The 17082-nt window shown below is 40.4% G+C and overlaps 1 protein-coding gene across 6 annotated transcripts in view; it reads right to left on the reverse strand.

Moving 5' to 3' along the window:
* MAP3K20 (mitogen-activated protein kinase kinase kinase 20) overlaps window positions 1-17082 on the reverse strand; it is a 1120268-nt gene that overhangs the window by 383302 nt on the left and 719884 nt on the right. For all 6 annotated transcript variants that reach the window (XR_013608752.1, XM_078681552.1, XM_078681553.1 and 3 more), the window contains one exon: window positions 11588-11723. Coding sequence is in view for 5 of the 6 variants with exons in the window: in XM_078681552.1 (XP_078537678.1) it covers window positions 11588-11723 (136 nt within the window). In the remaining variant the exon portion in view is untranslated. The remainder of the gene's footprint in view (window positions 1-11587; window positions 11724-17082) is intronic.

Consider the following 17082-nt stretch of genomic DNA (forward strand, 5'->3'; position numbering starts at 1 on the left):
ACTCTATTGTCTGGGATAAATTTAAGGCCAGGGTCCGGGGGGGAAACATTTTGCTATTCTATAGCTAAGCAGCGCAAAATTCGAGGAGAAATTCAGGACGGGATGAATCAGTTAAGGTTATTAGAAACAGAACTTATGGGGGAGGTAATCAGGCAACAAAATACAGAAAAAACTTTAAAGGTCATCACAGTTCAAAAAATGAATATATATCAACACTTTGCTATGAAATTAGCCACAAAAATTGCTACGCATAGGTCCCAAATTTATGAAGCGGGCGAAAACTCTGGCAGGATCCTAACGAAGATTACATAAGAAGGAAATTGCTAATAGAATCAATAGGATTCAGGATCATCTCCGCCAGATACAGGATACTCGAGCAAAGTGCTTAATGTTTTTCGTAAATTTTACCACAAATTATACACGGAAGATGAAACAATAGAGTCAGAAGAGAAAATAAAGGAATTTAGCTCTGACATTGAAATTTAAAAACTCACACAAGACCAAAATGAGGAATTAGCAGCATATATAACCTGGGAGGAAGTGGAGGGAGCAATAATGTCACTTGCAATAGGAAAAGCTGTGGGCCCTGATGGCCTCCCCCTTGAATTTTATAGGACATTTCGTCAAGTTTTAAGACCGGAACTTATGACATTGTTCTTGGCTGCTCAAGGTGGAATTGCGCCAGAGTCATGGCGAAAAACTACTTTTATTGTTTTTTTGCTCCCCTCTTTTATTTGTATTATATATTGATTTCTTTTTGAATAAACTAAACCAGCACACATATATTAAGCCAGTCCACCATCGACATATGGAGTATAGAGCGTTGGCCTATGGTGGCGATATAGTCGTAGTCACAAGTGATATTGTTACTGCGCTACCTGCAATTAAGTTATTGGCCAACCAGTTCAGGTGTTTTTCTGGCTATAAATTAAATATAGAGAAAACTCAAATTCTCTATTCAGGTACTGACCCTCCGGCAAATATGGCAATCGTCCTAGAAGTAACATATCTGGGAATTAAAATTACATCGTCAGTGGGAAAGATTCCGGATCTGAATATCAACCCAGTGATGGAGAAGGTGAATGCAACTTTGGCGAGGTTGGATCACCTTCATCTATCCCTCCCTGGGAGATGTAATGTATTAAAAATGCTGGTCTTACCGAAATTTTAATATATGTTTAGAATAATCCCTTTAGAGTTTTCTTCATCGTGTTTTAATAAATTAGAGAGGATGTGCTCGAGATTTTTGTGGGGGTATCGAAGACAGAGAAGGGAAATCAAGAAGATGGTGTTACCTAGACACCGTGGGGGCTGGGGTATCCCACATTTCATGATGTATTATTGGGTAGCAATGATGCAAAACATCAGTTCTTTGGTAGTCAGGGATAAAGCTGAACTTCTGCAATGTCATAGACCATCCATTTACAAATTCTGGCTGGGGGATGAGACTAATGGGTGTCTAGTCAAGGTAATCAAACCCAGCTATTTAAAAAAAAATAAAAATGTAAGATACTTAAGGCAGCCTATGGAAATAAATCAAACGTAAGATATGTGTCTTAAATTTTAATGCCTACTCTCCATTTTCATCTTCTGGGCTGCTTCCTATAATTTTTCGAGATCAAGTGACAATCTGATGGGGCTTAAAAGGAATATGACGCCTAGGGGATATGTGTGATGAGGGTCAATTACTAGCATTCCCAGACCTACAGGAGAAATATGGATTAGGTAAACATGAATTCTTCAAATATCTCCAAATTTGTAGTTTTCTTGCCCGGCTGGGGTCAGGAAATGGACAACAGTTTGTTAACCGCATGCGTGCGGCATGATTCCCCCCGTACGCTGGATTTTGCGAAAGCGCACTTTACATGACGAGCTGGGCTCGTCATGAGCGTGCGAGGAGGCTACCTCATGACGAGCCCAGCTCGTCATGAGCGTCGAAGGGGTTAAGATTCCTTTAATTGAAAAAATGAAGAAAAAACACCAATCGGTCAATTCTATCAACAATTAGTGGAAACATTTCCGGATGACTTCGATTTTTGGAAAATAAAATGGGAAAATAAATTGGGTGTTGAGGACATTGACATAAAAGAATCTCTTTAGCTTGCTAATCAAGTCTTAATGATGGGTAGAATCCGCAGTCAACATTGTATGGCCCTTTATGATCTATATTATACACAAAGGAAGATTTCCAAATGGGGGGCAACTGTTGGAGTCAAATGTAATAGGTGTGGCTTATCAGCAGTGGATTCAATAGATATGTTTTTTTTATGTCTTAAATTAGGGGAACTCTTTAAGGAAATTGAGACGTTCTTCGGTTTAATAATGGGATCCCCTGTGACAATAACGAGTGAATAAGTCCTAATTGGATAGGGTTGTATAGTGTGGCAAACATAAGATCAAGAGCTATAACTTCTTTTTTATTTATAAGTATGGCGGTGGTACGCACTTGTATCACTAACGATTGGATTAGTCCTGATCCACCCACTTTTATGAACTGGTGTTCAAGACTGTTAGCCATGTACAATGTAGAGCTATCAATTTATAAAACTAAAGGGAGAAGGAAAAGAGGTATGGGAGCGGCAATTTGGTCTCCAATATCAGAATGGATTAAAAAAAATGTTTTGCTTCTTTATGAGTGGGTTTACGGATTGATCCTACTTGTTTTGGGTTGGCATATTAATTGAAATGCGAAGCTTGTATAAATATTAATTTATTGTTAGGGAAACTCTGCCCACTTATAAGTTTGACAATTTTTCCTTGCTCTATATGTGTTGCCTATGAAACTTAATTAATTTTTGTCTGAATCGTATCATAATTTTGTGTTGCTATCAGTATTTATATTGCCTTGTTTAAAAAGATTTAAAAAATATTCAATAAAAATATTAAAAGGAAAAATGGAGCCAAACTTTGCAGAACTGCAAAGGTACTGCAGTATTCCGAGCAGCAGCTAAACCAGAGTACTGCTACAAAATCTTTAAAATTGCCATTGAAATTTCACAACAGTTACAGCGGTACAGTGATAATGAACAGATTGAGTTGTTGGGGAAGTAGTACAAAGAAAAACAATCCTTTTTAGCTTGGGGATAAGATTCTTCTGGAATAACTGACGCCATCTAACCTGATTCTCTTGGAACTCATGAAGGAGTTCGGCAATTTTCTTAGGCTATTGCATCAACATAAAATTATTATATGTAATGTAATGGCCATAAAAGAATATACTGTGGTAGATCAGACAGTGGAGTGGTCAGATCTGATGAATGCATGCACTGTTCAAGAACCGGTGGCCAAAGTAACCAAAATCGATACATCTGCCTGAATAAAGACCCTCTTCTAGAACGGCGTAATGGAAATATTATTTGGGGAAAACATCAGAAAAACTAAATTAAAGTAATGTCAAAATATATGTACATAGCTCTTGTAACTATAGACAATGACTATAAAAAGTAATGGGAGTGGTGGCATAAAGACTTAATGGAAGTGCTGAGATGGACACGACCAGTGTGGAATTAATATTGAAATCCAATGCACGGTTTTATAGTTTTTCTCAATTTATAGTTTGGCAGACAAGGTACTCCCCCACAAATTTAGAGGAGTACCCTGTCTGCAAAACTGATGGTCCGGTCACTCATTTGAGAGTCAGGCAAAAAGTCATGTTTTCGACAGTTGCGCCCCAACTGCTCCACTTTTGGTAACCCTGCACCGAGAGCCCAAGACAGTTGGGGTTGTCAGTTTAGGTACATCAGATCGTTCCCCCTCTTGGAGTCGAAGGTCTGATCCACTTTTTATTTGCGAAAGCCTAGTGGTTCCAAACTTAAAAAAATTAAAATGCACCCCACGTTCGGAAGAACATTCACAGGGCATCAGGGTCATTAGCTGCTTTTTTTTTAACCACATTGGGCTTTTGTTTGTGGAAAATGAAAAAAATGTTTAAAAACTGCCTACCTGAAACATGTTAGCTTCTGACCAAACTTTCAGTGCCATCGTAGGAGTCTCCATGACAGCAGCGCCTATAATGGCACAGAGACTTCTGTAGGGCCATCAGAGATCTCAAAAATATGTTGAGTGGGAGTCAAGTTATAATGGCAGAGGAAATGACCTCCCTCACCCGGACATATAGATAGTGGTTCACGTTAATGTAAATGAGGCCCAAAATCTGTAGAGAACTATTTGGATAACCTGATTGTCAAACAAAAGTTATCAAATGATATCGGCAAAGGAAGCAACTATGATAAGGATGTAAGAAACTGGATTATTTGGGGTGAGTGACCACAACACTTGTCAGGGTGAACCCTAAAGTCACTAAATTAACCTGAGCTCAACACCCAGTTAGCTAATGCACAGAAAAGGCTGGCTTAATTTAGGGCAATGTGTAAATTATGTATGCCGTATCAAAACAGAAAAAAGTTGAAATACGAAGCAATACAAATTCACAATCCAAATTTAAAAAAAGAGTGAAATGTAATAAACAAAATGACACAGAAATTACATAAATTGAGCATGAAATGTGAATTTTTAAAGTTTTAAGTAGGAATAGTGCCAAGGAGCATAAAGTGCCAATGATCGGGGTTGACCTGGACCTAGGCACAATTTGAGGATGGCTGCAATGGAGCGCAGGTGGATACATTGACAAAGTTGACAGTAGCGGTCGGCAGTAGGAGTTTCTGTAGGGCGGTGACGTGGGCAGGGGGAGGGGCAGGGTGGGGGGTAGTAATGTATTGATTACGGAGTTTTACAGGTAAGTAAACATTTAAAAAAATAAAACTAATTTTGTTGCGCGCACTGCATCACATTTGGTGATGCAGTGCGCGCAACGAAATTCGTTTGATCTATTTAAATGTTTACTTACCTGTAAAACTCCGTAATCCATAGATTACTACCCCCCACCCTGCCCCTCCCCCTGCCCACGTCACCGCCCTACAGAAACAGCTATTGCCGACCGCTACTGAAAGTTGATCCTGGGCAAAGATTTTGCCTTCTAACGTATTCCTTTAATGCCAAATCAACCACAGGTGAACACTTCTAAAGCCTTCCATAAACTCTGGTGAAGTACTTAGAGACTCAGGGTGTCAGACAGAGGCCATTAACAGAGCCCAGTTCAGGTCCAGTTGCCATTGGTCAGCTGGGCCATTGCAGGAGCGCCCCTTATAGCTTGTTGAATGTCTGTAGCTTGAGCAGGATGTCAGCTTTATAACTCTTAATGTCCATGACTTTGCACTTGGTACACGAGGGAGTGCGTCCAGGCCTTGAAGGCACATCTTAGGTTACAAACACCAGGTCCACTCCTCTTCTGTTCTTGCTCAAGTCCAGAAGTGTTCAGAAGTGGGTGCCTGACGATGCTACATTTATGCCTAGCACCTCCAATACACCCCCAGACAGATGTCTGGTAGAAGAAAAGCAGGAATTTCCAGCAACCACAGAGTGGATACACAAGAATTGTCTTAGCATCCCGTTTCCGTCCTAACAAGTGCACCCCAATATTTGTATTCAAACCCAGCATACCTGTCAAGCAGGATTTAACACTGTAATGTTAAAAAGGATGCTCCCTGCCCCCGTCATTCGCAACATTTGAAAATTGAAATATATTTTTTGATTTGCCTTTCGGACAGCTTAGAACTCCCACAAACTCTTCAAAGCATTAGAGGAATTTCTATCCTTAACTCAGAGCAGGAAACCTTGATATCATCGGTAGTAAACAAAAGCAGAGGATTTGATAGAACACAATTATACAAGTCATACAACCAGAAAATGTACAGTTCTTTAAATGTGTAAAACAAATTGAACAGAGGAATTCTGAACTATACTATCTTACTGTCTGTGGCAAAGTATTATGGATGACATTGCACAAGTAAGTACTGACATATAATGCAGGGTAGTGTGTGCAAAAGACAATGTGTTTTAGTTCATACTACTGAACACAAGCCAACATGCATAAGATCATGTTGTCAACACAGGACACATGATGGAAGTGCCGGCGCAGAAAACATGCCCTAGGTTAAAGAGTTATTTGATAATATCCTATTAAAGGCCCAATTGGTGTTTGGGCTGTGGGGGAAAAGACTACATTTTGAGCTGGTTTAGATACTTAGAAACTTTCTGTGGGCAAAACTACAAACTCCTTTATTTACTGAATAGAGGAAAAAGATTAATGCTAAAAACACTGAACATCCACTAACATTCTCAGTTTACAGAATTAAATGTTTGAAATTGTGAATGTGTCTACAAAGAGTAAAATTCAAGATGAGGGTCAGGGAAGAAATCTTTAAAAAGATTAAAACAAATTCTGTCAATACCTTGAATTGTATGAGGAACAAGTCTTCTACAATCATTTTGTCTCATGTTATAATACAGCTTCAGAAGAGAGACAAAAAGGACTTATATGGAGTGACAATGCCATAAATTAAGCTGAGAGGATACAATCTAAATGAAACCGAGTCAGGTGTCAACTAAGACAAACTGAATGAAATCTTAAACTATAATTTATAAACAGATACATGCAAGAAGCTAGTGTGATTACTATGTTTTAAAGCCAATCTATTTAATGGTGGTTGTTATAGGTTCAGAATATATTATTGTCCATGCATGGTCAATAAGATTTCATCCTTGTGCATTTATGTAACTACGTTAAAGGATAAAATAAAATTCTAATAAAATATTTAAAAAACATTGAGTAAGTGCCTAGAGGAAGAAAGTTCCCAACCCAAACAACAGTAAATACGGAATGAAAATAAAATATGTTTCTACAGATTACACTGTGAGCCACAGTATGTGCATTGATCGTAACTGTAATTCCCTACGCCTGAGAACAGATTGGGAGTTGTATTTTGAGGGTAGATTAATGTACTGGTTGTTGGTTGTACTACCCTTCTGTCAAATACATAAAATGTCACAAAAACAAGTGTTATCCACTGTCGCACCAAGTTAGCAGAAAGAAGATATCAAGGTGGCATGTTACCACAGCATAATAGTACAACTCCTCCTAAGGTGGGTCGAAACAAGGACAGATAGATTCTTTACAGTGTATTGTTAAATAAAGACATTGTATTGTTTTTATTATAGTGGAATGGACGAACCTGTTTAATCAAACTAATGTTATATTTACTTTTCTGTTGACTTTGTCACATTCAAGGGGGAAAATACAAATTATGGGTTGCATTGATATGTTTGTTTTTGCTTTAAAAGTGTGTTTTGAGGTTTTGACAGCACATGCTGATTATTCAACAGGTAAGCCTGAGTCTGATGTTTAAAGACGGAGTGATCAGTAGTCTAAGGATGTCAGTCTTCATTTATTCATGTTTGGGGAGCATAACACTCACGGCATGTTTACCTTCAAAAGAAAGTAAGCATTGAATTGACTGAAAGGATATTTGTAATTCTAAACCTAGTCAGCTGCTTAACAATTTCAGCTTTCATCAAGGTTAGATTTTGCATTCCCAATGAGATTCCACCTTGACCATAATACTGTTGCCACTGATTTATTTTGTGAATATAGACCTTGATTCACAACGTTTTTATCTTTGAGTGACTTACACCTGGAAATTCAAGAGTACCTAAATCAGGAGTCGCTAGAGTATACCGTACATGTTGCTCTGATTATTATTTTCATTTGATCCAGAATGAATACATTGAAACACTGCAACTTGAACTGTCCATGACACATTATTTCTGTTAATCTTTGTATTGTTCTGGACTCCTGATTTGGATAATGCCTTAATAATTATAAAATAGTAGAACACATGACTCATCATGATTTCTCTCTCCTTATGTTCTACAAATCACACAATATGAATGAATTTCTCATGCTTGCAAACCCCATGACCCTTTTTGACAAGAAACAACTATATAAGTTCCTAACATGATTCTCATCCCAACCCATACCTCATATCCTCTAATGCAACTATCATAGCGGAAGAAAAAGTGAAAAGTAGGAGGAATTATGAAACACAAACAAAAACTGATTCACTTTCCTACTACACTAGTTGTCATCTGAATTAATACACTTTGGTTTTTTTCGCTACAAAATGCGCCCGTCCCACATTGGGAACTGTTGATTTATCTCACAAACAAACTTTCCTGGAAGATAAATACCAGCAAAGGGTTCTGAAGTGATGCGGTATACGATGGCGCCTCCAGTCGTAAACGTGTGTGTAAAGCAAGACCAAACAGTGAACGGTGCTACAGGTAAGAGGACAACCCAAAACCCCCAAAAAGGACCGAAGCCCTTGATACAATTATAAAGGTAGCCTGTGCACACGTAATCCTCATTAACTGTATTGATACTGCAAGTATCTCACGAACATAACAATAACAGTTCATGAGATACTTGCAGTATCAATACTGTTAATGAGGATTGCGTGCGCACAGACTACCAGTAAAACTTTCCTGGAAGACTGTGCCAGACTCATATTGGGTAGTCAATGCTGCTGTCCACAACAGTGTGACGCAAATACATCTGCTGCCTATGTAGGAAAAATGACCTTGGTTATACAAGCCAAACATAGAACACTTCTGTCATAGCAATTTGCAAATAAAGTTATGTCTTCACATGATGATCCATTTGAAGAGAGTTAAAAATTCCATTATTTTACAGTGATTCTGACAAAGGAAAATTGAAAATGGAGGAAACTTCTCAAAAATTGTACTCAATCAAAAACTAGGTGAATATGGTGATATAAGGAATTCATTAAGTGCTTTCTTCTGAAGCACTCAATTTCTAGGACATTAAACTATAATGTTACTTTTCTGAAGAAATGGCGACTTAAGTCTGAATATGTGACAGATATTAATATGCCCTAATTTTTATATACTAACAATTATTTTAATGTGGATAATTTATAAAGTATTTTTAAGGAATTTTAAATATAGTTATTTATGTATATTTTTCTCCATTTCTCTTCATTATTTGGGGGTTAATAATTGAAATTTATGACTACAATCTGTATGGTCACCACCTTCTTTGAATTTTACAATAAAAAGAAAGAGAAGATCTCATGATAAAAAAATACTCCAGACTCCTAGCGAAGAACAATCCATGAGATAGAAAGAGAGACTGGCATCATCTGCATTTGAGGTGGAGAAGAAGATGATCTTATCTAGCTGGTATTGACAGCTAGTATGATGCTTCATTTCTTTCAGACAATATTCTGTTAAGTGGAAATAAGCTGACAACATAAACCTTGGCACTCTAGTTCTGAGCACTTCATATTGGTTAAAGATTTCTCACTTGTCACTGATTTTCCCCATAGCATAGAAAGAAATGGGGGCAAATGACTCCTGTGCATAGACAAATTGATGACTAGGCCATTGCACACAATTTGCTCTTTATAATTACAGAAAACCACAAAAAGATCGTTTAGGCCTAGTGTAACATGCTGTTAAGGGGGTGCTGGCAAATTCCTTGACAGAATATACAACAGGGATTGTTTAGAAAACATGTCTGTCAATGAAAAAAACAACTGCCTATTAACAACAAGAGCTTGTGATAGGGACTGGCATCTCTCAGTCAGGCTTGTTACATTTTAGAGGGATCCTAGTGTAAAGAACTTAAAAAACAAAATTACTTTGCAAACAGCATGGGATTGTACCTCAAATGTCTCGAGGTAAGAGTTGCCTTTAAGAGTACCACATAAGTAGGACGCCATTTTGCGAATTTAAGGGGTATCCCAATGAACAGAGCAAAACGTGACCACAAACTAGCATATTCTGTAGCGTTACATCTGAAAGAAGTGGAAGACCTCTGTCCTCAACTAGCCGGCCTCATAGTCCAAGCACCCATACCTACTTAATCTTGTGAATACCCTCACGTGTGGGAGTGCACTCCAGAAATCCACACTGCAGAGCATAACATATGTAAGTGAGCAAGTTCTCCTCTGCGTGCTCTTGCTACATATGCCAAAGCTCAAATGACATGTAAACCTTCATAAGGCAGCTGGTGCAGGAGCAGCTTGCTGGAAGGCCCTCCGATTTCACACAAAAGAAGGTAGTTATTTTATCTTCTTGTGCAATACATTTACTTTTTCCATCTTAAAAGGGAAGATTAACACCATCAAAGGTCTGTTTAGTCCACTTTCATTTCTCTTAACTCAATGTTTTATTTCTTTCAGAATAAAGTTTATTGTACAATTATTTATCAATGTTTTTGTGATTCTGATTCTCTTTCATATATTCTTGCTATATCAGTGGCATGGGGTATCAGGGAAGCTGTGCGCAGGAGACAGACCCCGCATCACGTTACCCAGTATGATTATCTCTGGCTTGAGTTTCTCCCATCAGAGGCGCTGAATCTGGACGTGTACCCCCTTTCTTCATAGAAAGAGATGCTGCTATTTCCCCATCTGCCTCGGTTCAGTGTCACATCCCAAGACGTTTCTGCTGCAGTAGTTGATCTATGTCTGTTGATTAACAGCTGACAGATGTGCCCTGACTTACAATCAGACGGGTGCAGGCATAAATACTGCACGCAGGCATACCATCTTTTACGTAGCATTCATACCAATAAGGTGACCTCGACGATGTCAAGATAGTTGCTTTTTTCATAGAAGTACACGAAAAAAATATGTATTCTTCAGGTAGGGATATCTTATAAATTACCATCAAAAGAACATAAATGAAACAAGTAGTAATATTTTTAATGTCATACTCGTTCCTTCACTATGTATTACTTTTGACTAGAGACTTGCGTAGTCTCAAAAGTCAATTGGCGATTTCTTTTAATTTTTTTGTACTTATTTGTAGGTAGTGGCAGCTATTATTTGACTGACACAAACAAATAAAGAGGGAATAATGTCACCGTTTATGATACCATGAACTCTCCTCGTTCTCTGACCAAGGGAACTGTGTGACATCGAACACTAATTGAGAATATCATTGTCGTGTTTATTTTGTTGGACAAATAAAGGCTAAGCTACCCAAAAGGTACAAGTGATGAAACGTAAAAGTACACACCGATGAGGATTGTTAAAGGTTTACCCATACATGCTGTGGAATGGGTTGTATGTTAGAACGTGTCCCTCAAAGAGAGTTTGGAGCAAGCAGGCCTACCCTGTGCTACTCAATGTCCCAGTCAACGGAATCTATATAACTACACGATGCATTCTGCTAGTGGAAGTCTTGCTTCGTTTAATTTGAACCAAATGTACTAATGCATGTATTGGAATCATCTATCTTAATAAAAAAAAAGTCCAAACCTGAAACATAAGCTCCCTTTGACATGAAGTCAGCTCGCGCCCTATCACAACCTCAACGTCACAGTGAATGACTGTGAGAGCCTGATATTCTCCTCACTGACTAGAGGGCTTCACACAGAGACACACAAACCTGTTTGCGGAAACCAAATATGTCACACAGAAACACACAAACCTGCTTGTGGAAACCAAAAATGTTTTTTCAGACAAATGATAAGTGGTGTGAGTAGATGCACTGTGGTGCCGGATTAGTACAGGTGTTTAAATGCATGATGTGCCTGTGAGTGGGAATGAACGCATCATGTTAAGGTTATGACACATGCTCCCATGCTTCAGTGCATGATTATGAAGGCAAACTGCCCATTCTAAGGGGAGGCAGAGAGCCGAAGGGCGGCAGACATACTCACAGGTGTGTGGGACTGTTCGGTCAGCTTCTGCTCCCACATCTTCAGCCGCCTTTCCCGTTCCTTCAGCTCCTGCTCCTTAAAGCTGAGATCACGCTCTAACTTCTTTAGCCTCTCTAAAGTTTCCTCGATTTCACATCTGTAGAGACAAAATCGGTGGAATCAAGTCTGAGATAAATTGCCAACATTTAATATACACATATTGATTAAATACAAAAAGTCACACTCAATAAGTCAAGTCAAGTCAAGGAAAGCTTTATTTAATTGCTTTTTTAACAATCACAAAAGTACATAAAACACATGATTCTTTTACCAAAGTTAACACAAAAATTAATATACAATAAGAAGAAAAAGACTTCTTAATATTTGTGGTAAAATTCAAGGTATTTATAATCAGATAATGTTTAAAAAATGTAAATACAATGTGCCCAAACAATCTCGCTCGTTACACTACTATGCTCTTCCTTTGATAAAACAGTTTCATCAAGAACATAGATATTCTCCAGGCTATGTGCTCATTTTTAAAAACTGGAGTTTAATTAGTGCCGGGCGACACCGCCTCAAACCCATAGCTTTTAAAAGTGGAATCAACTACACACTCCTTAACTCCATCTAAAATTTACAAAATAAAACAAGATGAATAGTTGATTGGGCCTAGTGATTATCACAAGGACAGGGTTGTAATTCTCAAGTCCAGACATTCATTCTTGGGAAAGAAGCAAATCTATGAACAATCCCCAGTCTAAACCTGGTCAGTAGCAGCCGATCATATCCACCAAGGACAAATGCTAAATATAGCTAAAACCACCTGATGCTGTTAAACGCTGGGCTTTAAAGTCTCCCCAGACAGTCTTAGCATATCCAATAACTGAAGGCCCTCCTTTTTAGGGCTCGGCTATAACGCGCTGAAAGCGCGTTCTCGCCGAGAACTATTGTCGGAGAGACAAGACCTGGCCGCGCGCAGCGTTTTTCCATAGGATAACGTTGTGCGCGCGGCCAGGTCTTGTCTCCACGGCATGCATGGCAGGCCGGATCGCGCCGCGCGCCTCTGTGGAATGCAGGGGGAGTCTGCATACCAGCGCGCGGCGCTGATCAACAGGCAGGGTCAGGTTTTTCACTAGCAGTATCTAGCCAGGTCTCCTTCCCCTGTGCTGCCTGCAAAGTGCACTTGTACAGAATTTCTATTTGATACATTTGTGGTGTTGCCCTTCAGTTGTGTGCCAAGCTGATGTACTGTGGTATTGACGGAAAATGTCGTCATTGTGTTGCCAAATGCCAAGGAAGACTGTGCCATGATGTACTGTAAATAGAAAGTAACTTGATTTTTCTTCGTTATTTTGCATGCGAGGCTGTCGTGATTACATTGCCTAATGTCCGCTCAAGAATACACATTTGCACATTGCAGTGTTTGCATTTTACTGGTCTGCAGTTGATCATTGTGTTTGACCAAGGTCTGTACAATTCAAAGTCTATTCCTTCATTATTGTGTTTTACAGAGTATACATTCATTTTGACTCATACAAAGGCGTTTCAAAAATTAGTTCACTGCATATTTATAGTTTGATTTTTGAAGAGCTTTTGTTATGAGAGGTTGTAGAAGTGTTCAGGATTTTGGTTATTTTAATTTGATCGCTGCATATATTTTTAACAGTTGGATGTTTGTAAAAATGCATATTCTGCCCTTTTAGATTAATCTGTTTCTACTATGTAGATTTTGCACACTTTGGCCTTTGTTACATCTAGCCAGGAGTAATCCCTCTTATTTATGTGAGAGTTCTGTTAATTCGGGGGGAGCGGACATAATAGGGAATACACATTTTTGAGCAACGTGTGGGAATCCTTGATGCCCCATTCCTGCATCTTTTACACGCTGTGAGCATATGTGCGCGTGCACCACGTCCGACTCACACATAGTTATTAGCATGCAGATGCTTTAATGTCTGGAGTTAGATCTTTAGCTGGTAAGGAGCTAGAGAATACTTTTTTTTTGCGTATCTATACTATGTGTGCTGCATTTAGTTCATATTCATTAAAGTGCTTTTTTTTTCACAGTAAAGAACGGATGACAATCCAGTCAAAGAGGCACTGCTTTGTTTTTCAGTTGCCTAAGTGTGTACGCCTCATCACTTCCTTCATTACACACACGGACACGCACACACGGACACCACCACTCCCATGCACACACGGACACCACCACTGCCATGCACACACAGACACCACCACTGCCATGCACACACGGACACCACCACTGCCATGCACACACGGACACCACCACTGCCATGCACACACGGACACCACCATTGCCATGCACACACGGACACCACCACTGCCATGCACACACGGACACCGCCACTGCCATGCACACACGGACACCACCACTACCATGCACACACGGACACCACCACTCCCATGCACACACGGACACCACCCGTGCTTAATTTGTAAAAAAAAAAGGTGCCAGGGCTTTCATTTGTAAAAAATTAAGTGAAAAGGCACTCGTCAGGAGGCTACTGTAGTTTGCCATACACATTAGGCGACTTTGAGCTATTGGCATTGTAAATGACAATGACTTTTAATTATGTTTTGGTTTTTAAAACATAAATAAAAGACCTTGTCATTTACAATGTCAAGACCTTAAACTCGCGTTCATTTACAATGCTAATAGCTCTAACTTTTGCAATGCCGAGACCGTTGCATTGTAAATGCTTGTTTAGATTCTTTCTAGTAATCAGCTGGGTACTGCTTGGATTTGTAAAATATTCTAAGTGACTGAGGTCTCTCATGAAATTATGCACATACCTAAGCCATGGAATTTTTTGGGCCCCTTCGAGGTTCAAGCTATCCTGTAAACTCTCCCTGTTTAACTTAGTTTGTTCTTTTGACCAAATCCTTTGCCAAAGAAGAATAGGTTTAAATTTTATGAGGTCAGAAATATATGGGAGACCCAGCTCAGCATGGCAAGTATATGAAGAGATACTGGCTGGAAATGACAAAATATACCTAAGGAAAGCAGTTTCCACTAATTGTATCGGATGCAGCATGTCTGTAAAGCCCCAGACCCGCGCTCAATACATTGAATGAGAGATACATTTAGCTTTCTACATTTCAATAAGCTCTCCTGGAGGTTTCCTTCCCAGTTTTTTTTAAAAAGTGGCCAGCGCAGTGGTAGCCCTAGTGAGCGCCAGCTTTTTTGCAGTGACAGCTTTGGACCATAGATCATTCTGACTGAATAAAATACCAAGATATGAAAAACTCTTGGTATTGGTCCACAAACTTGTCCCAAGACATCTTGTTCCCACGACCACATCTCATTGTGAAGATCTTGGTTGTATTGATGCTAAGGCCAAGTTCCTTCATAAAGTTAAAAAACCTGTTTAAGAAAACACCCCTGTCCTAAACCCACGATCCTATTTCCGGAAAGTGACAGCATTGGTGACCGAATTGCTATGGGGAGAACGTCCGCCCAGAATAGCACACGTTAAGCTCAACCGTGGGTGGTATGATGGGGGTATAGCCTTACCGAATGTGGAGCTCTACTACTGGGCCTCACAGCTCAAAGTTATTAATTTCTGGATACATGCCCCGCAGGATGACCCGGCGTACTTCTCGGACAGAACACAACTGGGAACCCACAGCTTGCTGGCCCCGCTTTACACACCTAGCCTCGCGAAGACACTACTTGGTCCGACTAAACACACGGTCGTCATATGGCACAGGGCACTGGCACGGCTTAAATGGAAGGGCGTCATAACCAAACTCACTCCACTGTGGGACACTAAACAACTTGGTTGCCTCAGGTCGAGTAAGGGCTTTACCCGGTGGGACACTATTGGCATCTCGACGGTGGGAGACCTCTGGACTTCCACTGGCATGATCCCTTTTCAACAACTGCAACAACAGTATGCGATGAGTCCCACTGAAACTTACAGATATATACAAATACGTCATGCGCTAATGGCGGTCATTGAGCCGGGATCTACTGTCCCGGAGTCCTCGCCTCTGGAGGACAGACTTCTCACAGACTACATGCTTACACGCGCTACATCACTCACATATCGCAAGTTACTAAACAATTTACCCGATCCCCTGCAGCGACTGAAGGAAAGGTGGGAATCTGAGTTAGGCTCCCTGGATGAGACTGACTGGAATACCGCCCTGGCGTCGCCACGAGAGGCGGGTGTGTCATCCCGGTTCCGATTGATACAGCTTAAAGTACTGCATAGGGTCTACTACACCAGGACCGCACTGCACAAAATGCACAGGGCGGAGACCCCGCTTTGCCTTAGAGGGTGTGGGGAGGACGGTACATTGCTACACACGCTCTGGGGTTGCCCGATTATCTCGCCCTACTGGCAGCAAGTCATGCGCACCATTTCCCAGGCCCTTGACACGTCACTAACCCCGGACCCTCGTTTGTGTCTTCTGCACATATGGGAGGGGACGGATCTGACACGTCGGAAACAGCAATGGGTTACGATTGGAACTATGGTGGCCAAACGCGACATCGCGCAAAGGTGGGGAGTAGCGGAAACACCTACGTTGGCTTTGTGGTGTAGAACTATGGACAGACTGATGGTGATTGAACGTGCTGTGTACAGAATGAGGGCCAACCCACGCAAATGGAATACACTTTGGATGGCGTGGAATAAATATAGAGGGGACCTGTGCGAACCACTTTCAGAGGATGAGGGCGATAGCTCGGACGAGGATGAAGGGTTGGAAGATTAGGCCTGTGGGAGGAGGGCGGTTGGCCAGGGGAGTGAGGGGCTTTTGAGTCCTGGTTCCGCATAGAGTTTCCTGGGGCGGGAATGTGCTTGCATCATAGGTAACTGGGCATAACTTACGTCATTAGGGATGATTACACTGACAATCTCTATCTATCCTTTTCAGCAGAAGTCTGAAGTTTGAGTTGTTTGTTTTTTGTACTTTACACTAGTTAAAAAAAAAAAAAGAAAATATATAAGATGACATACTAATTGCTGATGTATTTTGGCTGCCCGATGTCACATTCTAAACATTTGCTGCCGGACCGGAAGGTTGTCGGCTGAATAGCTGTGTTATACGTTACCATTGTGACTGTGTATAAGTTCTTCCTTTCTGTGGTGCTTTCAGAATTTTGTGGATCTGGCAACTGCAAATAAAGTCTTATTTAAAAAAAAAAAAAAAAAAAAAAAAAAACCTGTTTAAAACCTTCTGAAGACCAATCTTGGTGCATGACGTCAGCACTGCGTCGTCCACATAGAGGAGAGCAGGTATAGGACATCCACCTATTTGTGGAAAGTCTCGACTGTCCTTGAGCAATGCCTGCCCCAATCCGTTAATATAGAGGTTAAAAAGGAAGGGGGCTAGGACACGACCTTGCTAACCACCCTCCTGATAGGAAAGAAATCAGTACGCTCACCATCCAGGCCATAACCCCCGCGGTCTCAAGGACCTCCCATAGTTTTTCGTGCCTCAGGAAGTCAAAGGCCGCAGCGAGATCCATGAAGGCTAGGAAC

Source organism: Lissotriton helveticus, chromosome 3_1, assembly GCF_964261635.1.
Source record: "Lissotriton helveticus chromosome 3_1, aLisHel1.1, whole genome shotgun sequence".
Classification (NCBI taxonomy): domain Eukaryota; kingdom Metazoa; phylum Chordata; class Amphibia; order Caudata; family Salamandridae; genus Lissotriton; species Lissotriton helveticus.